The sequence below is a fragment of the Malania oleifera genome, chromosome 13 (genome assembly GCF_029873635.1).
Source record: "Malania oleifera isolate guangnan ecotype guangnan chromosome 13, ASM2987363v1, whole genome shotgun sequence".
In the NCBI taxonomy this organism is placed as follows: Eukaryota; Viridiplantae; Streptophyta; class Magnoliopsida; order Santalales; family Ximeniaceae; genus Malania; species Malania oleifera.
In genome coordinates, this window is record NC_080429.1 from 6540122 (window position 1) to 6567333 (window position 27212).

The 27212-nt window shown below is 35.7% G+C and overlaps 1 protein-coding gene across 3 annotated transcripts; it reads right to left on the minus strand.

The window, feature by feature from the left end:
- Nucleotides 1-21993: 21993 nt before the first annotated feature.
- On the minus strand, nt 21994-26990 carry LOC131145961 (plastid division protein PDV1). 3 transcript variants are annotated; one of them, XM_058095146.1, is made up of 3 exons: nt 26506-26927; nt 23449-23684; nt 21994-22386 (listed from the first exon to the last, which is right to left on the minus strand). In XM_058095146.1, the coding sequence occupies exons 1-3, from the start codon at nt 26845-26847 to the stop codon at nt 22245-22247; spliced, it is 720 nt and encodes a 239-aa protein (XP_057951129.1). In that variant the 5' UTR covers nt 26848-26927; the 3' UTR covers nt 21994-22244. The 3 variants fall into 3 exon arrangements, with proteins under 3 accessions (XP_057951129.1, XP_057951127.1, XP_057951126.1); XM_058095144.1 differs by lacking the exon at nt 21994-22386 and adding an exon at nt 22774-23362; XM_058095143.1 differs by lacking the exon at nt 21994-22386 and having other exon boundaries at nt 22774-23684; nt 26506-26990.
- Between the last annotated feature and the right edge of the window lie 222 nt (nt 26991-27212).

A 27212-nucleotide genomic window follows, 5' to 3' on the forward strand; every position in this document is an offset into this window, starting at 1 on the left:
CTTCAAATAGAAATTAAGGCTCTACCTTACAATACATAAAGGAGGGTAGGCTATTCAATTTCTCAATCTAATGAATAGAGCTCTACTAGGCAATATTTTTGATTAAATATACCTCAATTACCTATATATATACCAAACTATGTGACTACACCAAAAAGAGAAATAGCTATGTCATATTTGGGTGTGTAATGATCGTCTGTAAATATTTTTAATCAATTTATTTTGTTCAGAGAATTTTGAATAATGTCAAAAATTGTTTGATATATGGTTACACAATTTAATGTCAACTCCCTCCAACAATAAGGGAAAAAAAGTTATCACCTAAATAAGTACAGCTTAAACGTACAAGCAATTATAATATACTACTTTATATTTTTAAATTAGTTCAACACACTGATGAAAGTACAGTGTGACATTTGCAAGATGCACGAGCTACTCAATAAATACAATAATAAGTATAATATGAATAATAGTAATAGTATTAGTCGTAGCATAGAGTGGTAGTAATTTAACTAAATGTGACAATTTCAATAATGATAATATCATTCTCAATGATGATTCATTTTAAATTTTATTTTTTATTGTGTTCCAAGAAAATTTATAATTTTTAAAAATTATTGGAAATTAAATTTATTGTCAAATGTGTTAATTGTTTTCTCTTGTCACTGATTGAATGGTTTATGGTTGCCCACTACAAAGGGCAAAATCTCATATATGATATATTTGTGTTATGAGAATAACACTAGTCATTTCCTGTCTTATTGGCTTTGTTGGAGGAATGCTATTGTGACATTAATTGTGGCTCGCTCTAGTAGAAATTTCAATCATGTTTAAAAATACATCGCGACATTATGACTTTTCTTATAACATTTTAATCTTCCCACCATTACATTTTAAATGAGATTGCAAGAAACTACAAAGTCTCTCGTGTTCCTAAATTGAATGTGAGAAATATTATTTATTCCTTATTTCATTTTAAGAAGCTCTATAGTTCATATCTCAAGTCTTATATATATACCCTTCTCTTCATATATATTACTCCCTGCCCTCGACACCCTTTCCTCCTTGTTGTTGCATCCATCCTCATGTGTAGCATCACGAACTTTAAGAAATCAACCAAAGCGCTATTTTGTCTTTTTGCATGAGGATTTGCATTGGATGAAGTGATATTGGACCTTGATGATCTCGTCCGGTGCAACTTGGACCATCACCATACAAAAATCGGGCGTGGATTTGGGCAAAGGAAGTGACATGTAAAGTGTTTGCGAGACTAATGGTGAGAGATGGTGTTGCACCACGAGTTTATATAATAGCACGCTAGAGATGTAGTGGTGGAGAGAAGAAGAGAGAGAGAAAGAGAGATGTGTATAATAGCAAGTGTAGAGCAAATTTCTTGTCATTATTATGAACAAATCAGGGAAATTGTAAGGTCTTGAAGAATGTTATTTGAGAGACGGGCTTGATATATTGGAGAATTGGAGTAGATTTTGATTAATTATATATTGAATTGTTTGAATATAAAGATGAATGAAAAGGGTATTTGAAAAATAAAAATGAAAGGGGAAGTCTGCAAGAATTCACTAGTTTTTGTACTAGTTATAAATTTCTTTCAACCACATAGTTTAAAACTTATTTTCTCAAACACTTTTTTGACTAATTCAACAAATAGCACACAAATTGGTATTTATCTCTAAACTTGGAGATTAAATTAAAGATTAATTAAAATAAAAATGTTTCAGGTGCATTACTTCTATAGCTAGATCTCTTCTAAAGATAAAACCCGGGCTTGTAGAGATTTTCTTGCTAATCGATTCGCCTAAGTAATTTATAGAAAGTAAAAAATGAGAGAGAGAGTGAGAGAGAGAAATTTTTATAAAAAATAAATTTATCTCTATTTAAAAGAGTATACGAGATAAATTTCTTGTGAAAATGTCTCTTCATTTAAGAATTTAAAATTTAAAATATTAAAAGTGCTTGGAAAAAGTTTTAAAACTTCTTCAATATTATTTACAAAAACATAAAATAGTTGTTGAACATTGACCATCACAAAAAATATTAGGTAAGAAAGAGAAGAAGAATTTGAAATATGGACAATTCTCTTTAAAAATTAATTAAAAAAAAAAAACTCTAAATTAACAACCATAGTTATCCGAATAAAATAATCTTTTATTGAAATTTTTTCTTTGCAATTGACACAAGAAAGATGCATCTAATTAAAAAAAATTTATTAAAAGGTAATTAATTAATACATTTCTCCAGAAGTGTTCATTGGATACTGAGGAGTGCAGAGAGGCACGTGGAGGTGAAATTACTACTGTTTGGATACAAGAATAGGCATGGTCCATGTGCAGCACAAAGACCCGTCCGCAGGCTGCTACTCCCCTATTGCCAATCACACCGCCAGACGAAAAGTGTGTGGAATCATCACACTATGATTGCTGGGAGAGTGTTTGGATATTTAATTAGTAATATCCCTTTCTGGATTTATCTGCTGCCAAATCCCATATGGGAATGAAAATCATGATGCTCTCTCTCTCTCTCTCTCTCTCTCTCTCTCTCTTCTTTTGGACTTGATATGCCCAAAATAAACAAGCCAATAAGAGTAAGACAACACCTGACCCGTGGTCCCTCCCCCCTTTAAAGTCAAACAATCTGACGAGAGCAATCAACTCCAACTCAATAAAGAGGACGAGAGATCTACGCCAGCGGCTTAAGTAGCCGAGTGATGTGCGAAAACACTTTATGACCCGGGAGCAATTCAAGCCCCGCGCAATAAAGACAAATCACCTAAAGGGTCAACTCTAACTCCTATAAGAAGGGGGCAAGGAAGAGGCTAAGGTAAGTTATTCAACTCATTCTACTGTTGCATTCAGCCTTTCTAAAAGCATTTCTTTTACTTAGGCATCGGAGTGATCCCACGGAGTTCACCCCGGGTCCTCCAAGCCTTTCTTCTCTTCCCCTTTCAAGTTAGCAGAAGTCGAAGGAGCAACCCTACTAATTTTACCCTGCAACAGTTGGCGCCGTCTGTGGGAACCAGCTTTTGAGAGGCAATCATATCTTACTCTTGACTTTCGACATTCAGGTAATGCCGACCTCACACAGTTCTACTTCCATCCCTACCGCAAGAAAAGAATCGTCCAAGTCCATCCACTCTACACCCGCACAACTATCGGGTGTCAGCAAGGAGGAATTCCTCGCTTTTCAAAAGGAAATGAAGGATATGCTCAACCAACTCTTATAATAAAAGAGTCAGGAAGGGCACATCCTCCACCAATGGCAAGAGAGCCCCAGTACAGACAAAAAGCTGACAAACCAAAGGAGAACGAGGAAAAAATCTACCTCAACAAGAAGGTAGAGGATGCAAACAACGTAGATGTCAACCAACAAAGATCCACGGAGCTCAAAGAAATGATCAAGAAAATAGATCACATAGAAAATATGATGAAAGAGAGCGGAACCAAACCCTTCTACGGGGAAGCGTCCCAAAGGTCCTTAGAGCCGCCATTCAACAAAGAGATCATGGAAGCTCCACTGCCAAGTAGATTCAAGATGCCCACCTTCGAAAGGTACGAAAGTTTGTCCGACCCAATTGATCATCTAGACACCTTTAGGGTGGTGATGCAGTTGCAAGGTGCTCTAGACGCTATCATGTGCCGAGCTTTTGCAACAACCCTTAAGGGTACTGCCAAAGACTGGTACCGAACTCTGTGATCCGGATCGATCGGTTCCTTCTCAGAGATGGAACAACTGTTCACCGTCCACTTCCTTAGTAGTCGGAGAATTTCTAAAACAACAGGTCATCTCATGAGCATGGCGCAAAGAGAGCAGGAGACTTTAAAAAAATTCATGCACCGCTTCAACACGGAAACCCTAGAAATCCGCAACCTAGACATAGGAGTGGCTTTAGCAGCCTTGACAACGACTCTTCAGCGCGGAAGTTTCTTATACACTATAGGGAAAAAGCCGCCGGTGGATATGGGGGAGCTGATGGCTCGAGCACAGAAATACATCAACCTGTAGGAGATGATGGATACAAAAGGGAGTCACATAGAACGGAAAAAGAAAAGTAGTAGTAGGGAGACGGGAGAATCCTATAGATCCACGAAAAGACACGAGACTAGTGCACTACACGCAAGCCCAAAGATAAGAGCGCAACCCAGTAAGTTCTCCACCTACACAGCCTTGAATGTACCGCGCTTTAAATTACTGATGCAGATCAGAAAGAATGACTATGTCTCATGGCCCAAACCCATGCGAACACCTCTTCACAAGCGAAACATGTCCAAGTTCTGCGCATTCCATAGGGATCATTGTAACAACCCGAATAAAAATGGAATTTGAATAATTAAGAGGGAGAGAAATAGAAACAGAAACAGAAGGAAGCTGTAGACTTCGTCGATGACATTGCATTTGGGGGATAAAAATAATTTTAGGAAATTGTTAGGACTCGTCGACGAACACAGGGGTTCGTCGACGAGTGCAGAAGAAAATTGGTCGACGAATACAGGGATTCATCAACGAGAAAATACCGAGCGTAGTTTTTGGCTGCTCTGAATTTCATCGACGAATACAGGGCTTCGTCAAAGAATTTATTGAAGGACTCGTCGATGAGGTGATGTGTCTCGTCGACGAATTTTGTCTTATAAATAGCCAAAAATCCGATTTTTAACTTCATTTTTAAGCAATCTTCGCCCTCTCTCTCTCTTCCATCATTTTTGGGCCAGATTTACGTCGGATCAACAATCCGAAGTCACCACGACGCTCCTGGGGAAGTTCTCTCCAAATTTGTCGGAGCGGATCGTTGGTGAAAGCGAGTTGGAAATCATCCCTGAGTTGAGGTAAGGCTTTTTAAGCCAAATTTGGTCTTGTGATAGTTATAGGAAATGATGTACGCATGAAAATACTGAAGTTTAATACTAGGAGTTTTAAGTTTCAAGGTATTGATCAGGAAATCTTTCGGGGGTCCGGCTAGGATATTTTAGGGGTTTTCTCAGCAGCCAGGTAAAGGAATAAACTAAAGCAATCATTTTCCATGCAAATTATTATTAATTATGAGTAAATCTGTTTTTAGAAAAGAATATGTTATATCTGTTTATTATGAATGAAATGTACGATTGAGAAAATAGTGCTATGATGATTAAAATGTATATGTATGTATAAGATGCCGGAAAATCACAATTTTAGAATATGAAGTATGACTTTTAACAGCACATGGGTGGCATGAATATTATTTTACGTGAAATGTATTATGATATGAAAGATTTTACGAGTAAAGCATGTTTTTAGGTATTAAGAAAAGATGAGTTATGTTGTGATGATTTTGATGAATATATGATAAATGATTTATTTTCAGAATGTATATACTTGAAATGATTCTAGCACGAGGCCATGTATTTCTGTTATCGGCACGAGGCCGTATTTATGTTATCAGCTCGAGGTCGTATTTATGATATCGGCACGAGACTGTATTTATGTATGATTTCGGAGCGAGACCGTATTTATGATTCCGGCGCAAGGTCGTATTTATGAAAATGATCGGCACGAGACTGCTATTATATCATGTATTATGTGTTATCAGAACCCGGATGTTAGTTTAGTTCAGTTCAGGGGCTCGGTACCGTAACTTATAGATCATATTAGTCCTAACCACCCCACGAGGGAGTGGGAGATGGATAGTCAATGTGGCTTTCAATAGAGTATGGATGTCCACTAGGCAGTCTGGACTAAGGTGTGGTGGACCCATCGTACTTACAGATATACTTGACTTGGCAGTGGTCGGCAAGCCATTGTCGGGTCCCGCCTTTGGGCTGCACAACCCGTCATGGGGGGTAATACATGACACCAGCTAACTATTCATCTTGGATATATTTTCAGTATTACAGTTATAACAGATGTTTTATGCATGTTATGATTTATTAAAAAATATGAAATTATATGATTATCCCGTATGATATGATGAATGTTTACAGAGTTATGAAATGAACTGTATACGTATAAGTGTCTTAAATATTCATGTTGTCACACAGCTGTATTTAGTTTATTTTTCCTTATTGAGAAATGTCTCACCCCCGAATATTAAATGATTTTTAGGAAATCCAGAGGGACCAGCAGGTTAGGGCCGCCGTTAAGTGGGTTTAGCTTCCCTACTAGAAGGGTAAGCGTTGAGCTAGGATCATGAGATTTTTGTTATACGATCCTAGTGTTATTTTGAATTTTTGGAAAATTGTAAATAAATACAGTATTTTGGGAATGTAAATAACTCTGGTATTATGTTTCATGGTTGGATGATTGAGATTTTATTTTACTATTGCTTAGGTTTCCGCTGTGATTGACAGGTGTCCCCGTTACCCACGGGTTCAGGTCGACTTATCCATTTATTATGTTACATTTCATGTTAAGTTAATTAGGATCGCTACAATCATGGCCATGACACAGAGGAATGCACCTAGTTGAAGAAAGAAATTGAAGCCCTAATAAGAAGGGGATACCTGTCAAAGTTTATAAAGAAAGAAGATCCACAAAGGGAACCACTCGAGCAGAGGAGGCACAGCGTACAAAAGAAGGAAGAGCAGGTCGTAGGGAAAATTGCGGTGATCTTCGGAGGATCCGCTAGCGAAGGAGATAGTGGGGAAGCTCGCAAAAAGATATGCTAAACAGGTGCTCTCAATGGAGAAGGGGGAAACAAGTAGCAAACGAAATAAAAGTTCTTGAGCGTTTCTTACAACGCAGTAATAAAAGTTCTGATTACAGCAATTGTACTACATCAATAAAGTTTAAAAATATGTATATATATATATATATATATATATATATATATATATATATATATATTACAAGTGAAGTTCCAACCGACTAGCTTGCCTTGCTCCCCTCTCCAGCTTCCTCTGCCTCCCCATCTTCTTCCTCGCCCAGATCTTCCCCGGATTCAGGACTCTCGTTGCTATATCCGTGTGAGCTCACACCGTCCAGGGGAAGGTCAGGGTGCTTGGTTTTGACCTGTTCTCGGCACCTCCTGAACCCCACCCTATAAGCTTTGGAGGTGTCCATAACGACTGTGTTGAGTCCTTATACTCCTATACTGCGGCTCGAGAGGCATTAGCAGCAGCGGCAGTCTCCTTGGCAAGTACCTCCTCCCTACGAATGCGCTCAATCTCAACCTTTAGGGCGCGCTCATGGATCTTGACATCACGAAATTCATTCTGAGCAACGACGTACTTTTCCTTGGCATCCAAGGTCTGTCGGTACATCTCAACAACCTTCTCTTCTTGGGCTAAGGCCATCGTCGCTAGATGAGGAGAAGTACAAAGGGCAAAACAGATAATAAAGTAATGTCTAAGGAGAAAAGCAATACGGCTGAAAAATATTAAGTAAAACAAGACCTGATATGTGGTATGCCGAATCTGCGCCGAGAGAACGTCGGGTAGGGAACACTAAGCCTACACGAAATCTTTGACGTGAACAGCCCTGCGTAAAGCAGAAGCAGAACGCGTTGGCTCCTGAAAAATCGCTTCAGTATTAGCCGTAGGCCTCAGAGGAGGTGCCGTAAAATTCTCCCCAGCTCAGAACATCAGCTCAAAAAATTCTCCCCAGCTCGGAACAACTCGGTAAAAGTCCTCCATGATATAGCTCGGAATATTAGTTCGGAACATCAGTTCAGAAAATTCTCCCCAACTCAGAACAACTTTGTAAAATTCCTCCACAAAGCAATTCGGAATATCAGCTCGGAGCACCCACAAAAAAAAAAAGAGTTGGAAGAGAGAAAGAAAGAAAGAAAGAAGAAGAAGAAGAGGGAGCATTACATATTCCGGGGGGAGAGTGCAGATTCCAAATTCCGTCTAGAAATTTGAAATTGAGGGGGGGGGGGACAACTGATATGCCCAAAATAAACTAACCAATAAAAGCAAGACAACACCTGGCCCGTGGTCCCCCCCGAAGTCAAACAATTTGACGAGAGCAATCAACTCCAACTCAATAAAGAGGAGGAGAGATCTACGCCAGCGGCTTAAATAGCCGAGTGAAGCGCACAAACACTTTATGACCCGGGAGCAATTCAAGCCCCGCGCAATAAAGGCAAATCACCCAAAGAGTCAACTCTAACTCCTATAAGAAGGGGGGCAAGGAAAAGGTTAAGGTAAGTCATTCAACTCATTCTACTGTTGCATTCAGCCTCTCTAAAAGCATTTCTCTTACTTAGGTATCGGAGTGATCCTCCGGAGTTCACCTCGGGTCCTCCAAGCCTTTCTCCTCTTCTCATTTCAGGTCAACGGAAGTCGAATGAGTAACCTTACTAATTTTACCCTACAACAGGACTGTACACCAAATTAATTTTATGCAACAAAAGCAATACAAAATCTAAAGTAGTGTTTGGAGGTATAAATTTTAATATATGTATTTATTTTTAAAAATTTTAATATAATATTATAATAAATTTTATTTAAATTTATAAAAATTTAAATTCAAAAATAAAAATATCTGCTCTCAAATGTAGGGTAAGGAGTTTTGTTATTTTTAACTTTCAAGGCATGAAGAATTTTCGAATCTAAATGTAACATTTGTTGGAAAAATATTCAAAAATGTATATATCGTTATTGCAAAATATTTGACATAAATTCATAATAAATAAATTTCAAAAATTTATGATTGAGGAAGCATATGTACTTTAAATTCTTATTCGGTCTACCTAGGTCCTAAACTGAAAATGAATGGGAATTAAGGTTGTTTCTATATTTATATATAGTGAGTTTACACTTATTTTTTTGGATAAGATTTTTCTTTTAAAAAGTAAAAATTGATTGTAACGCTTTCTTTGATAAATAGCTTTTAAAACTTATAAAATTCTCATCTTTTGCAATTGTCACGGAAAAATAATTTTCACTGGAATATAATTCAGCTCCTTTAAAAAAATTGTTTTAACCTACCGAACCAGGTTGATTCAAATGGTAAGGACGACTTGTAACTTTGGTAACTCTAAGGTCACAAGTTCGATTCTTCCTTAAGAGTTTATCCCGGTGAATTTTTAGGGGTGTGTCAATGGACGTGCGGCTTTCATCCTCCTGGACTTGGTGTCGCACCATTGTGTCCAAAGTAGTGCAATTGTAACTAAAGTCCCCAGGTTATCAAAAAAAAATTTCCTTTAATCAATCATATGTAGTCAACTTGAGTATAGGCATGCTCCGTGTTATATAATAGGATATTTTTTGCTATTTCAAAATCATTTTTCATTTTATTAAATGAGTGTATTATTGTTTTATTGATTTTTACAAAAAATATTTTGGTTACTTCATATATTTAACATGTTAAATAATTCGCTTAGATTTGCTTCACATGCAAGAAAGAAATATTGAACAAATGAAAATGGTGTTTATAGTTTTACACATTTGTCCACTCTTATTCCATTCCTTTCCAACATATCTTGAGCATGTAGTTAGATGAAATTCATCATCTAAATTTATAAAAGCGAGCCCAAATTTGCTCATAAGACTTGGGGTTTTAAAATGATCATCCTAGAGTCCGAAACTCAATCCTCATCATCGTCACTCACCGCTTCTTTGTGATATTCATTTCCACCACCTGAACCACATACATTCTTCGTCATGGCAACAATCCGTTGATCTCTTAGTCAAATTGGGAACAAGACAAGATGCGTCTCTAAACACCCCCAGGGTATGGTTCAGGTGGTAGTGCGGGTTGCAGGAGTACCTTTCACGAGCTCAGGTGTTCAAATCTTCCTGGACTCATTTCCGTCTCTGAACTCCTGAATTTACCCTACCTTTGGAGTTGTGGGGTCAATTTCAAGGGGCGCAAAATTAGTCACGTGAACCATAAAACAAATGCGTGGATACCCGGTGCGTATTCCAAAAAAAAGATGCGTCTCTAAACAGTTGAGATTTTTTTAAAAAAAATTGATCCCACTCTAAGATGTGGCCTTAGCCTCTCTGAAGTAAAATTTCCCAACTCTATAAAAAGCATAAATGATCTCTAAGATGCACACCCTTCATGATAGCTCACTCAGTGCTCATGATATATATATGTGTGTGTGTGTGTATCGACACATTACATTATATAAACTAAAGCTTAAAGATGCTTATCCTATTTCAATTCCAAAAAATATTAATTATATACTTTGATTATTTTGTGATAATGACAAAAAGGTGTACCCATCATATACAAAATTAACTTATATTATAACAAAAGAAAATATTTCTTACACATAATGAGCCTCTTTGACCATTTATGCTATATATTGGCACATTACATCAGCCTATCGTTAATCATAATTTGAAATGAATTTTAAAACGTTTTTCTATGTGTTGTTTTCCAAAACCATTTTTTAAAAGTTGATGAAGTGAATCATGTTGAAAATTTGTGTGTTTGCTTTTTTACTCCAAAAAGTGAGGGGTGGAGGTGAGAAGATCGAGAATGTTTCCAAAGACTTTTTGCAACCATATGTAAATTAATTATTCAATATTGAAAAAAAATCAATCTAGATATAATACAAATCAAAATATGTAAACAAGAAAAAAAGAAAAATAAATAAAACAAGAACGTACATTTTCATATGATACTCTATTACATATATATTTTTTATCGATCTACTATTTTATACCCTACACAACTCATTCTCACGGTCGTTCAAATATGATATACCTCATTCTAAATCCGAATGAGACATATTTCCATGTATACTTTTAATAGATGAATTTTAGGAAAAAAAAACTCAGAGTTACCCCTAAACATTTTGATATTTAACTAGTTCACTTATTTAGTAAATTAATTAAAACACGACAACTATTTAATGGTTATTCAAATCAAACCAATGTTCCAAAAATCGACCTTATTTTTGTTTCTAAATTGTAAAGATTGAGTTTTTTATTTTATGTTTCCAGTTTGATAAAAATAATAGTTTCAAGAAAGATAAGAAAATGATGATTTTCTCCCTCAAGGATAAAAAATTATTTAAAATTTGATTTGTTATGCCAAGTTAATCTATTTTCTGTCATTTGGGTCTTTTGTTCTTTTTCTTTTTTTTTTTTAAAATTATCTATTTATCTACATAGTAAATAGGCCCATAAATTTATAAGACAAGAGTGTAAAATGACAACCCCCGGGGTGTAGCTCAGTTGGCAGGGCGGGCTTTGGGATTTCCTCTCACAAGGTGAGCCAATCAGTGCATGCTGAGTTTGATTCCTGCGGCTGGCTCCTGAAATTTACCATTTCTGTGGGCTATAGGGTCGGCTGTCACAAGGCGTGGGATTAGTCACGCGGACTGTAAAACGGACGCGTGGACACTCAGCGATATTCAAAAAAAAAAAAAAAAAGTGTAAAATGACAAAAAAAAAATTAATAATTAATAATTAAAAAATAAGAGAAAAGACAATGGTCAATGGGACAATGGGGGAAGGGATGGAAGAAAAGGATTGGGTATTCTCTTGGGTCCACCTATAGAATAACAACACGCGTAACACCTTGAATGGCTCCCCTTTATGCGGCGAAAGGCCTTTTACCTACGAGCCCAATGCCCAAACAAAATCTTGCACCATCGTCTTTCATATTTGGATCCAAACCAATTCACGCCAATACAAACGGGCCCGCAGCACAGGCCGCCCGCCAGTGGCCCACCAATCTGGCCCACTTAGTGGGTCCAAGCCCAATCATCCTACACATCTGGTCAGCGTCACATCTTTTTTCGGTTGGCAGATCACATCTTCGAGTTGACAAATCAAAGATTCGGACCTTAATTACCAGCGATCTCGAACCGCCGCCGGCCCGACCCTGCCCAACTTTCGGTGGATTCACCTTAACGCAACGGTATGAAAACTACGCCGTTCAGACGTCGCCGGCCCACATGTGAGCCGTGTATGGGCTTCTCCGCTCCAAGCCCATGTTTCGGCTTTTATCCGCGTGGCAGTAAGGGCGGAGTGGTCAACAAGCCCTGTCATCAGACACGTGGCTCGTAAATCGAGAGCCAGTTTTAGAAAGATCATGTGAATTAGTGGGTCGAGAAGCCCACTTGGTAGGGCCCATTCAAGGTTGCTTTCATAGTTTCACCTACCGACAAGAGGCCACTTGTTTGGGTGGGGTGTAATGTGAAAAAGTTTTTGACCGTTGTACGAGGATTATGATATATAATATATTGGACAAAATTATTTTTATTATTTTTTACTTATTAAATTACAATTCTACCTCTTAATTTTTATAAAAAATGATAAATGTGTCTTGCATTTATTTTACCCTTTCTATAATAGAGGGAAAGTTAAAAGGGTAAAATTGTCATTTAGTGTCTAGAAAAATAAATGTGAAAAGGCATATACTTTTAGAATGCTCCAATAAGCCCATGAATGGAAGAGCTCTATAGGCTCAATGTTGTTCTTGATCTTAAGAATTTCTTAGAATATCATATACATATATGCCAATCACGTTATTACCATTCATTTGTTAAAATTTGCTATCAAAACATAAATCCAACCCACTAAATAAATAGTAGTGATGTGTTTAATCTCGTCAAAGAATTTTACATTTACATCTTTCACCAATAAAATTATAGGGACAGATTCATTATTTCCGATGAATTAGTTGAGTGTCCAAAAGCGTTTTGGGCACTATGATTTCAAATAAAAAAATTATTATAAAGCTATAAGTTTTTTAATGAGATAGAAGCTCTCACTGTCTCCATTGTCTATCAAATGGCTAAAAAAAAAGAATAGGTTGTGTTTAAAACTTATTCAAAATAATCTTCAATTTGTATGCATGTGAGAAAATCATATCTTCCTTTTGACTCAAAGACAAAACGACAATTTGAACTTTTTTTCCAATATGATATCATTAATTTGTGACTTATATTATCACATCGAAATACGTAGAGAGAATGCTAGGATTTGAATTGAATTTAAATTAATGAATTTGAGGAGTGAGAGTACCCAATACAATTAAATTATGGATTAGTATAAAAATATAGTATTTTTCTAAATCATATGTTACAAGTTCAAAAATCTTGGGACCTAGGCCCTATATGTATGTAGGATACCTATCCCCTAAAAAAATGCATCACTAGAAATATGAATATGGCTATGGTCAAATTCACAAGAGGTAAATTAATGGTCAACTAATTTTCACAAAAAGCATTGGGGGGATGACCCTTGTTTTAATGAAGGGAAGAGGAGAGGAGTTACATATGTAGGCATACATTATAACATGAGTAATGTGACAAAGCAAATATTTTTAACACATGAGTTACATCTAGATGATATTTTATAGGAAGGGGAGAGTGGACTATGAACTGATATGGTCAACATTCCTAATTGGCATCCTATGCAATGGGTGGGTCCCGTACTTGACCTCAACATCCCTCTTGCTATAAATTATTATTAAAAAAATCAAAAAATAATTTTTATATTTTTAATCTTCGTGTAACGGTCTTAGGCCCAATTCTAGTGAGGTATTATTTATTTTGACCCACTTGTCTTATGGGTTTGATATATAAAAAGTGTTTCACTTAGTTGGAACTCAAACCCTTCTTATAAGCCCAAGAACTCCCTAGTACACATCCTTGTTTGTGTGATTTCCCTAGTACACATTCGATGTGAGTTCGTGACAAGACCTCGCGTTTGATTTTTGATATCCTTGTCAACGTGATCTCGCTAGTACACATCTGATGTAAGATTGCAACAAATCCTCTCGTCTAATCTCTGACATCCTCGTTAAAGTGGCTTACGTCTCGGTGTAGGATTCACTCACATGATAATACTCCGAGGGTAAATCCACTCACTTGATAGTACCCCTAGCCAGGGAAGCTCTGATGCCAAATGTAATGGCATGGGCCCAATTCCAATTAGTTATTGTCCATTTTGGTCCACTTACCTCACATGTGTGTCTTATAAAAGGCATCTCTCTTAGTTGGAGCCCAAGCCCTCCAAATAAGTTTAAGATCTCACTAGTACATATCTCATGTAGAACCGTGACACTTTGCTCGTTGAGTATGAGAAACATTTATTTTTAATATTTTGCCAATGCCTTAAGATTCTAAACTTGCATCTTATTATAAGCAGCATATTTTAAAAAAATTATCCAAATGCACTATCTTGATTGTAATTACCACAGTGAAGCACTCAATTACTGCCATACTACTGCTACCACTATCTTAAAATGTGTCTTGAATCAATAAAAACTCATTAAACAAAATATATCTAAACTCATTTGTGCATTTCAACTACTAAAAAGAAGATCAAAACACAATTTTTCAACCAAAGCCCTCCCACTTAGGGAAGAAACTAGGATTTAAGACATCACATTACCATTATAAAGTTTGAATTTAAGACATCTTCCCAAATTCTCTTACCGTGATGTTCATTGAAACAATCTAATAGCTTCATCTTCAAAAATCCGAGCAACTCTTAAAAAAATTTCCCTAAAATTATTTCATCCTTAGAGTTGCCCTCATTGAGCTTCTTTACTACTACGAGAATTTCATCAAATATGAAAGGCTTTTCTAAGGATAAACATTAATCTTTCATCAATATGTTTGGATGCTAGGTGTCCTCAATTTTATAATTCTATTTTTCAAAGAACAAGTGGCAACAAGTCACTAATGTATTTATTTTCCTTTATGTACATATATATATATATATATATATATATATATATATATATTGATATGATATCTTTTTGTCAATAGAAGGAAAGTCCATGTGGCAAACTCATCCCCATTGTCCATCAACGTCAAAAAAAGAGAATGTGTTATATTTCAAATCTTATTTAAAATAATTTTCTATTTAGAGTCGTGTAAGAAAGCATATTACATCATTTGTTTGACTCAAATAGAAAAGACAATCCATGTTCTTTTTTTATCGTGGTTTCATTAATTTATTGTTTTCATATTTGTATTGATATATACAGGGTCGGTGCTAGAATCAATCTGAATGATATGACTATGGGGATGGGGATAACAAAGAGATAATAATAAAAGTTAGAGTTCAGTATAGGAAAGTATACTTTTCTTTTAAGAATATTAAGTATAATTTTCACTAACCTTCTCAAGTGATGAGGGATAACTAAGTTTGTGTTTCGAGGCATGAATTTCTAGCCTTCAATTTGGATTTGTGTAGATCTGTACAAAATTTAATAGTTTTATACTTTATTTGTTCAAATATATATAAATTATGATATAAGGTCTGAATCCTAAGCTCTTAAACTTTGTTATGTTTAGTTAAGAAGATGACTTGAGCAAAACTTTGTGGTCTTTTACCCTCCAAACTTTGGAATGAGTGTTTTGAAGCTCAAACGCCTAAGTTGTTTCTCATCTTGCATCATTGTGAAATTCATTAAAACAAACTAGTAGCCCCTGTGAGAAAATTTTCATATATATATATATATATATATATATATATATATATATATATATATATATATATTGCAGTCAAGGATTTTCAATTATCATGATCTTCACATCAATAACCTTTATGCAGGAAAATAAATAAATCATGAATTATAAACTTTACATACCGGAATCGGCCATATCGAACCTATCGAGAAGAACACCCGGAGAATTCGAAGAAATCGTTTCTTTCACTTTTCCTCTTTCTCTTTCCTTCCTTCACCAGATTTACGGGATCTCCTGATGATTAGAGAAGTAAAGGCAAAAAGAGGACAATCCCTTTCTTCCTATCTTTTTTTTGCAAGTAAAGGAACAACAATGTCTATTAAAGGTCTAGATATCAGTATAGGAACCTGAATTTCTTTAATGACCACATTTCGTGATATATCATATCACTCCCACTAATTTCACCATTTTCAAGGAACTTTGCATTACCGGATTCAACTATTCTCATACTATGATTAGGACGGTAAAACTTATACCCTTTAGACTTTTCTAGGTATCCAATAAAATATCCACTCACAGTCCTTGAATCCAATTTCCTTTCATTTGGATTATAGACTCTAATCTCTGCTGGACAACCTAAGACATGAAGTGCCTTAAACTCGATTTCCTTCCTGTCCACAGTTCAAAAGGAGTTTTCTGAGTTGCCTTACTAGGAACCCGATTTAGCACATACACTGCTGTTTTAAGGGCTTCCATCCATAATGAAATGAGTACTGAGGAATTACTCAACATACTCTTAACCATTTCTATAAGAGTGTGATTCCGCCTTTCAGCCACACCATTCTGCTAAGGCGTACCAGGCATTGTGTTTTGAGCACAAATATCATGTCGTTCTAGGAATTTAGCAAATGGTCCTGGACATTGTTTTATGTCATCATACCTACCATAATACTCACCACCTCTGTCAGATCTAATGATTTTCACTTTCCTATCTAATTGTTGCTCCACTTCAGCGACATATGCCTTTAAAGCATCTATTGCCTGAGACTTTTTATGCAACAAATAAATATAGTCATACCATGAAAAATCATCAATAAAAGTGATAAAATACTTTTCTCCTCCTAAAGATGGTGAGTCAAAAGGCCCACATACATCAGTATGAACAATTTCCAGTAGATTCTTACTTCTTGTGGCTCATTTCTTTGTATGTTTAGGTTGCTTTCCTTTAATGCAATTAATACATACATCGAAATCAGTAAAATCAAGGTTCGTGAGAACCCCATCCTTTACCAATCTCTCCATTCTTTCCCTGGATATATGACCCAGTCGTTCATGCCACAAGAAAGAGGAATTCTCATTTATTCTACTACGCTTAGTTCCAATGTTATGATGCAGAGTGAGGAGTGTTTCAGCAAACTTTTCATTAAGATTAAATTTATACAACCCATCATACAAAATACCAAAGCCAACACATAAGTCACCTTTCATAAGATAGAAACCTTTATGTTCAAAATACAAACCATACATTATCTAATCTGGACATGAAAATTAAGTTCCTAGAAATATTTGGAACATACAAAGTATCAAACAGGTCTAAACAATGACCCGATTCAAGATACAACCGAATAGTTCCAACACCCATAACAGACACTTGATTTCCATTCACCAAGACTATCATGTGTTCATTTTCCTTTACGCTCTGAATCGTAAGGTATCCCTGCATCAAATTGGAAATATGAACAATAGAGCCAGAGTCAATCCACCAAGTGTTAGAAGGAATTTGTGTCATGTTTGATTCGAAACATACATAAGCTAAAAACTTACCTTTCTTTTCGAACCATGCTTTACGTTTCGGACAAATTTTCTTTAAATGCCCATAGCCACGACTAAAGTAACATTTGGGACCGTAATGTTCCTTCCTACGAGCCTCACCACCATACGAAGTACTCGCCACCTTCAATGGATCTTTCTTTAAACATTTCTTTATTTTCTTTCCTTTACTTTCAGCTGCGTGACTCATGACATTTACTGAATGTTGTCCCCGTTGTTTGAGTCTTGCCTCTTCTTGAACTAACATGTTTACCAATTCATTCACATTCCATTTTTCTTTAATTGTGTTATAATGAATCTAAAAAGGCCCGTACTGAGGAGGTAAAGAGTTCAAAATGAACTGAACAAAGAAGCTTTCATTAACATTCATTCCCAAAGTATTAAGTCTAGCAGCCAGATTAGTCATTTCTAGGACATGTTCATTCATTTCTTTGCTGCCATCAAATTTCATTGTGGTCAGTTCAGCCATCAACCTTCCTGCAAGGGACTTACCAGCTAAACGAAATCTATCCTCCACTGCCTTAAGATATTCCTTTGTGTTGTCTAGTTGAGGGAGTGTTGATTTAATATTATTTTCTATACATATTCGCATAAACATCATACTTAATCTGTTCGACCTTTCCCATGACTTATACAAAGCTTGCTGTTTCGAACTGCTAGTTTCAGTAATAGCAGCTGGTTTATCCATTCGCAGAGCTAAGTCTAGATCCAGAACACCAAAGTGAAACTGAATCTATTCATTCCAGTCAGAGAAATTTGTCCCATTAAAGATTGGAATACAAGAAGCCAGCGAATGCAATGAAATAGGAACAAACACTGTAGTAACAAAAAATGCTTACTACATTAATGTTTTGAGTTTAGAACATTTCATTAGTAAATTGCGTTCAATCTTTGGATCAACTTATGCAATATACTAATCTTTACACTTACTGGTAATTTTCATTCAGCAAGACATAATTGATAACCTTCATAAAGTTTGATTGGTCTGTCACCTTTGGGCAGACATCCCAATCTCACTATCATTCTTCAATTATCCTAATTAAATCAATGATTATTTGAAAGTTGGTGCACCTTTGGGCTTGCCATAATATTCAAATAACCATTCTATTATTATTCTTTACCAGATTATATTTCAATCAATGTTTACAACTTTTCTTAGCAAGATCACTTTGGTGACAATATGCTAATTATAATAGAAACATTGATTGATTCCTTATTCAACAAAATTTATCCATAATTTGCAACAGATAATCAATTCATCAATATAAGAATTTTACTAACTTACTTTCATGTAAAATTCTCTAATTTATGCATGCATAACAAGTGAGTGTTTCTTTACTAATCAAGTTATAATAAAATTATTTGCATGCATATCATTCAACAGCCCTACTTTGATATTACTATATAGGGAGAAACCGTCAACGGTCCACATGTAAGAAAATTTTTAGACCAACAAAAATCCCATAAATGCATCAAATATCACATATATTTTTAGTTTGATTCCAGTAAACATTATACCCACAAATTTGACCCATAAAACCATAATAAAATTGAACAAAATAACCATAAGCGATCTTTATATGAAGGAAGTTCATGATAATTCCAACATGGCTCTAATACCACATGTAAGAAAATTTTCATAAATATATTGCAGTCAAGGATTTTCAATTATCATGATCTTCACATCAATAACCTTTATGCAAGAAAATAAATAAATCATGAACTATAAACTTTACATACCGAAATCGACCATATCGAACCAATCGAGAAGAACACCCGAAGAATCCGAAGAAATCTTTTCTCCCACTTTTCCTCTTTCTCTTTCCTTCCTTCACCAGATTTATGAGATCTCCTGATAATTAGAGAAGTAAAGGCAGAGAGAGGACAATCTCTTTCTTCCTTTCTCTTCTTTGTAGCTAACATCACCATGTAACTAACCCTTTAGATCTAATGAGCTTAACTTTTCTTTTCTCTTCTTTAACTCTCTTTTCCTACTCTTAAAGCTTAGTTTGATGTATAACATGCCCTTATAGCTACTCCCCATAAAAGTAGCTAATATATATATATATCTATATATATTCATGTTTAGGAATCTCTTCAAACTTCCATCATTAATTACTCATATTAAATAAGTTAATCCTTTAGTTAACCCATACAACCATTAATTCATATTTTTATCATATGGGACACATACCCTACATGTGGGACCCATATCATTCATGTGGGACATATCCTTTGGGATATAAATCCTACAGCCCCATCATAGAAATTTACAATAATTAAATAAATTAACATAAAATCATCTAACTTGAGTACTAATTTCCATTATGTTTCCTCATCACTACAAAAATTTCATCCGATGTGAACGACTTTTCTAACCTTATGTTTGGAGAGGTATTAGATTTTGATTTGTGTTAGATTTGACAAAATATAATATAAAATTATAGTGAAATTTATTTAAATTCACTCAAATCTAGATCTAAGTTTTAAAATTCATATTCCGAAATGCAGCATAAGAATAGACATTCTTCCTTTTCGTGAATGCTAGGCCTCCCATGGTCTACCTTTTTGTTTTTCAAAGAACAAATTTGGTACAAGCCAAGAATTGGCCTTTGAAAAACCCACTATCATTATCGACTCGTTTGATCCACAATCATATGATTTTTATGCATTGCAAAAGGTCTCCTCTGCAACAAAGATTAAAACAAAACAAAAAGTTAATTATCTCTAAAATTTTTAGATAATCAGACCTTCCACGATCGATCATTTTTTATGTTCCATGGATTTCATTTTGGCCAAAAAAAAGAAAGATATGAAAGAGTCAAATAAAGGGGTGTTGTCCTTCTAAGTTGACCGTAAAACTAAAGTTGTTTGACATTTTGCAGCAAAAAGACAAGATTGCATGTTCAATATGTGACGGTGGTAAGCTAAAAGAGGAGGAAGAAAAGGTGGACAAGAAAAGAAGGATGTTTTCTTCTTGTCTTCTCAATTCTCTCATCGGCCAATTCTCCATTTGTGCGTCAGTCATTCATTCATGCCATTTTTAAAGTCATACACCCAACAGGGCAGTCAATGAGAAATGACATTTGGAGGAGACAATTGAAAAAGCAGCCACACCCACAGCTAATCGGCTGCCAACGCCTCCAAAATACATGGCTTATTCTGCGTTCAAACTTTGAACTTTTTTGTCTGCTCATCCCCAATAACAGATTACAAAAACTAATTAATTAATTAGTAATTAATGAGTGCTGTCCACCATTGTATGCCTTCATTAATGCTTTGGGTTTTGGCATGTTTTTCAGAAGAAAAAAAAGTGTTGATTTTTCATGTACAAAGTGAGGAGAGAAATGTAATTTGCCACAAACACTATTTTTCAAGAAATAAATGTTCAATTAATATCTGCAACTTTAATGAGTTTTTTTTTAAAAAAAATTTGTCGACCTTGAACCCAATACCATGGTTGGATGCCTTATTTATGGACATCCTAATGGTTAGGTTTAAATCTCGTAATGGCTATTTTAAAAAATAAAATGAAATACAATGACGTCACTTTTAGAAGCATAAATTTCAAACCCTAAAAATTTAGATTTGAGTGAATTTGTATAACCCAATCCAATACAAATCCAAAGTGAAGAATGAACAATTTTGGAATAGAAGTAACATTATTTATTGTCAATTCCTTATTATTACATTCCACGTGAGTTCAGAAAGCAACAGGTGTTCACATAATGGAATTTTTAAAAATAATTACTCTTACTCTATTTCTTATCATGGAGTCATAAAAAGCTTTAAATTCTCATTTTCTTTACATCACTAACATATTTTCAAAAACAAACTAGCATATTCTTAAATTAATTATTATATTTGTCGAAATATAAATTTTTGCAAAATAAACATAACCTTACGACATGTTTAATTTGTGGAAAAGATTGAGCTGGAAAAGGACTATAATGAAAATTTAAATAGAAAACTTGATAAAATCAAGTAGAAATTCGATTTCATTCCTCATCGCATTCCATTCTTATATACTAAATATGCAATAAGTTTGAAACAATCATCTTAGGTCTCAATTTAAATATTGAAAAAGTTAAAAAGAGAATATGAAATGAAACAACCAGGCACCAATGTCGTAGCAAGTAGGGCTAGGCATGCTTCAGTTAATTGAAGCATATCATTCGAATTGTAATCAAACCAAAATTTCGATTCGCTAAGAAATGCAAACTGCGAGCGAGTTAAGCACACGACCTGCTCCCAATGCAAATCAAGAACCAAAATTTTGATTCGCTAAGAAATGCAAACTGCAACCGAATTGAGCACACGACCTGCTCCCAATACAAATCAAGTTAAGCTAAGTGTTACGCTAAGTCATATAAAGCTTCAAACTCCTGTTGGACTTTGATGGACTACTTAGCAGGATTGATCTTGTGAAATGAATTCACCTTTACCCCCTCCCTCACCCTAGGATGAGACACAGGACCTCTAATGACGGGAGGCCCATACAACAGCCCATAAATGTACAAAAGTCCAGCTTTACGCCATGAAAGCATTGGTCGTTGCACACACACACACACACACACACACACCAGTAATAATTGAAACTCATGACAAAAGCTTTTGACTCTTAATATAAACCGTATGGACAAGATCTAGATCTGGTTGATAGGCCACCTAACTCTTCAATCTGGGTCTGTCATCATTAGGCGACCCAAAAATTTGAGGCCCATATGGGGCACCCATGACCTACCATGTTTAGACATGGTCAAAGGTGCAGGGCCAGAGCCCAACCCGATACTGCTTTATACCCATTATGACCACTTCTTTCCCCCTCTTGGAGTTGTGAAAAGCAGTTCCCAAAGAAGCACAGAAACTACTGGAAGCATTCATTCAATGCAAAAGTGGTTCATGTGATAGTGTCTTATCTCCCACACAATCCTGCTTTGCAAAGATTTTGTTGGGAGCATGAACCTGCAGAAGATCTTGTGAGAGGGACTATTTGTTGAGAAAAAAAAAGGGAAAGGGGAGCAAGAACATGTGCTTGTTTTCCAGAAAGCTTGAATTGCCCCCACCAGGCCACCATCACCTTTTCTTGGCTTCTTCTTCAAGCAATTCCAATGCCTCTGCCCCTGCTACCTTCTGGTTCAAGAAACTGCCCACCATATTTCTTCTGTTTTCCCCTTTGGTTCCTTTCGTTTTTTGCCTCTTTTTCTTTTCTGAAATCCAAGCTCATAACCTCCCATCCTCTTAAATATATGAAAATAAGCACTATCATTTACGAGTAAATCAGGATTCCCAATGATAAGCATTACTAATGAAGGAGCATCCAGGAATGAAAAATATGCTGAAATTAACTGTAAGAGCTTATCCAGGATCGCTTTTTACTTGATTGTGAAAACACTCTTCAGTCAGTAGATATGAAGAATCGAAACTACCACGAAAAAAAAAAAATGAAGATAAAGACAAAACAATGTATGAATCACTCATGTAACAGTCTGATTCACTTGAGCATCACAACAAGCTTGTTTAATGGATATTCTGTGATAAATTAACATTGCGTTTAAATGAGAACGCGTAGGGTCTCATTTTTTTTATGATGACTCCTTTAGAGGCTCCATTATGAAGCAAAACCATGAATAACAATTCCAAACAATCCATTACTCATTCAAAGTATTCCATGCAAACAGCAAGATAAATCTGAATATATACAAATCAATCAATCTTCTACAATCAAACAAGGAAAACAGCTAACAATTTGCAGTCAACTAAGATGGTGCACAACAGAAACCAGATCAATCATGCTAATTTCTTCACCCACTACATCTAAGGTTTTTTCCCGCAAAATTGCAAGACAGCTACTACTGTATATGTATAGAGGGTTAAAGGACAAACTCATTATGCAATCTGCAGCATTTCAAGAAAACTACATATCATTTCAAGAAGATTATGCCTGCAGCAACAAAAATGTGGAATAAAATGAAGTTAAATCTCAGCCAAAAGTTCATCATCCAGTAAATATTTAGCCCCTAGCCTGTAACACATCCAAGTGGCTCAAACGATGACTAGATGACCCCCCCTCCAGCCGAGAAGTTTTTTTCACATTTCTGTTGGCATAAGCATAATCTTCCCATTGTAATGGATGCCCTACAAATTTGTCCTTGTGGCCCATTTGCTGTACATGCAACAAGGCAAGCATTCCAACAGCAATCAAAGCAGCATTGCCTAGAATCCCACCCATATGATCAATTTTTAGGGATTTCTTGATAAAACTAAAACTAGATATGAGAAGTCTCATCAAAATGTTTGACCTGTTTCCTCCAAGGGTTACGAAATTTTCAACAGAAGAATTTGTTGGCCGATAAAGATTCTCAGGTGAAACATAGCGGCCTGCATCACGCACATCACCCACAAATGCAAAAGCTTCTTCAATGACCTTGTACTTTTTACCATGGTGTTCTGCCAGTCTCATAGCAAGAATAATTCGGCTTTGCTCTAACCGTGCAACAGCTGCATCTCTCTCAGCCCGCTGCTGAACTTGGACAGTCTGTGGAACAAAGCACCAGAATGACTATAATAGAGATGATAATGATCAAGATGATATGCGTCTATATTACCAAATAATAATAATAATAATAATAAGGCATCTAAAATGAAGCTCCACATGTAAATAATAGAATGTCAGAGTTAAAAAGTAAAATCTAGGACATCTGGACAAATATTTAAAAGGAAACAAAATGAAATCACAGCCCACATGCCATTCTAAATTTCCAATAGAGGCATTGAAATATACACTGCATGCATGCACACAACGTAATAGTCCATTTGATGAAAGGGAAGGATTAATGACGCTAGTGTGTTTCTAACAAATTTAGCTCCGAAAATTTTCCAATGAAGGAAATAACAGCGTATCTAAGTCCATTTCTAGGAAGCCAAAAGGAAACATTCCAAAAGGCTGCCTTACTTAAATTTTAGCAGATTAAAAAGGTAAAAGAAAATTTCTTAGATAACATCACAGATCAACATAATGCCACATTAACATGCTCAGTAAAACCCTATCCAGCGCTTCTGTAACCAAAACACAGACAAAAATTTTGGTACCACTTCGCATATGCCAGGACCATAACTTATGTGGCATTCAATCATGTGTAATTATCTCATCACTCTAGTCCATTTACAATCTAAAGACCTCTTTTCTTTTTGATTTCCCTTTTCCATGGTAACTCAGACCAGATAACTTCTGCATTCCAATGCAATTATTTTCTGCTACAACTGATTTAATCATCTAAGTCAATTTTATCTGAGATATTATATTCAACTAGTGATATGCCAGGTTCTCATACATATAATTTTATTACAAACATTTCAACATCAATTTATCTAAACATATTTAGTGTACACATTTTCTCCTGATTGTTTGGAATACCATACCATAAAGAGGAAATGGTTCTAGAATTGTCCTTTAAGATTATCCATTTAATGTGACGAGCATATGTCTATCAGAAAATAGTTTTAAACACTATTCAATTTCACCTGCCCCACCCCCCAAATTAAATGGGCAACATCCACTTCTGTGCACTCACATGCATGATAAACCAAAATCAAAACTTCCCTCCTTTCTAGATAATTCAAGATAATCAATCTTTGCTTTTGAAATCCAGTTATATTAGATTATTAGTTTTCTCATCCTTACACTTTTGGTGTTTAAGAAAACCCTCAACAATCCTACTTGACCTCAACCTTCTGAGATCTTGTGAGATAAGATTCAATTGTCAACAAATTTGATACAACATGGGGCAATACATACATATTATGAGACACAGGCTTGTCCCAAATTCTTCAATAATAAATTACTCTGGGAAAAAATAGAGCAGGTGTTACAATCAACTTCCACACTCTTCAAGTGCTCTTTCACCAGCTTTGGCCAACACAAAATAGGGGGAAAATAATTATTGTATCTTATCTTAAATAATAACAGTTCATGTCAGCACAAAAAACACAATAATTTCTTCAATCTATTCATCCAAAGAGTTCATGTGAGCACAAAAAACACATAAATTTCTTCAATCTATTTCAAATATGTCCAAGACATAGAAGGTTAAACTAAGTATTATATGCACAATTGAATGCAAGCTTGATTTTCATTTCCACCTCACTCAAAAGTCAAAAGGCCAAATTCAACTGAACCTAATAATAAGGCAAGTTTAATCTACATTTCAAAAAACTCAAATGCCTAATTTTCAAGTTACTTTTAATTCCCCTGCATGAGAAATTCCAGGAACAGTTACTTTGTGCACTCTCCTCAATCCTCATACACCCTGCCTAACCTATCCTTGGTCCATTCGACATTATTGTCAAAATCACAAATGGGCTACTTGTTTAACCTATAACCATAATTTAAGAGGGAAAATAGCAATTTAAAGGAAAGTTAATATTGAGAATCCAAACCTGTTTGAAGTGGTTACCTCAAATTCTATCATTATGTTTCAAAAAAATGACCTGGCCCAATCATACAAAGAATGTACGGTAAGAGTACATAAAGCAACTGCTGCAAGCATTCCGCCTCCCCTCCATTGTCTCACCAATGAGACAAAATAGAGTCTTACAAACTGAAAAAAACACTCACCGAACCAAGTATAACTACTTCGTGTATTTAGCACATACCTACAAACTATTAAACCCCGGTTTTCATTTGCTTCCTCTTTCTGCATTTTTTCCCCTCCATTTTATTTATTTCCTCTTTCTGCATTTTTCTGCTCCATTTTCTCCACACCAAACAGGGAAAACAATGACACCACGTGAACTGAATTAAAAACACAACTAAGCCCAACACAGTTTCCACCAAAGTTAATACCACAAAAACCAAAACAACAATAGCTCATTAGCTCAAAGACCCTGATTTTCAGTGTCACCTTTTTTTTCCAATTTTTTTTTGTACTTTTTTTCTCAGCAGCCAAACACACACACACATGCCCGAAAACGAAACTAATAAATTGAATTAAAACTCACACAAGACTGATACAACCACTTGGTTAAGCCAATGTTACATTCTGAAAATCCCCACTAAAAAAGCTATAAGGCTGCAACTCTTTTTATTATTTAAAAAAATTGCCTCTATTTCAGCTATTTCTCTCAATTTTCCTAGCAACTGGAAAAAAAAAAAAAAATAGCTAAGTCTAATACAGCCACTCGGCTACGTTCATCAAACATTTCCATATCAAATCTCAAACACCCGCAACGTTCATTTTCCTTTATTTTCCATCTCTTCCCCACAGTTTTCTCAACAACCAGGGACACAAAGATGCCAACACAATCAAATTAAGCAATAAACATCAACAATGCGAAGAAGATATAGAAATTTAACTCACGTGGAAGAATTCCAGCTGGTCCTCGAGGTTCTCCAGAGCAGTTCGAATCGCATTGAGACTCTTCGCCTCGGTAATCGCCGAAACGTCGTCATCTTCGTCGACCCGATAATCTTTAACGAACACAAACCCGGTCCGAGTCTCATCAGCGCCGCCGTTGAGGGACTGCTTCTGCTGCTGCTGGTGATGATGATCATGCTTCTTCTCGGAATTTTTTAGGGTTTTGATGGAGTTGAGAAAATGGGTGCGGGATATGGAGTGGATGGCGTCGCTGAGCTTGTCGTGCAAGTCCCAGATTTTTTCCAGAACTGCTTCGATTTCTTCGATCTCCATATCCCATTTCATGGAGGGTGGGAAACCGCAGGAAACTGCTAAAAACCGAGCGAAATTTTCTTTCCCTGGAGTATGGCGTTGTTTGGTCCTCCTGTGCGTTAGGGCGCAAATGCTCGCAGCCAAACGGGTCCGGATTTGGGTTTGAATTCGGGTTCGGATTCGGGTGGAATCTAACTGTGGCCAGTGCCCATTGGCGGCAAATGGGCGTCACTCCGTTTTCTTGGCAAATAATTTTTAGGGCTTACATCATCCCTTAAATATTATATAACCCGTGATGCGCATCTTTAATTTTTCCGAAAAGTAAACCTTAGATCTTTAGAATTTATAATTTTGATTAGAAGATAACGAAATGATAATTAAATTTAAAGATTTTGATT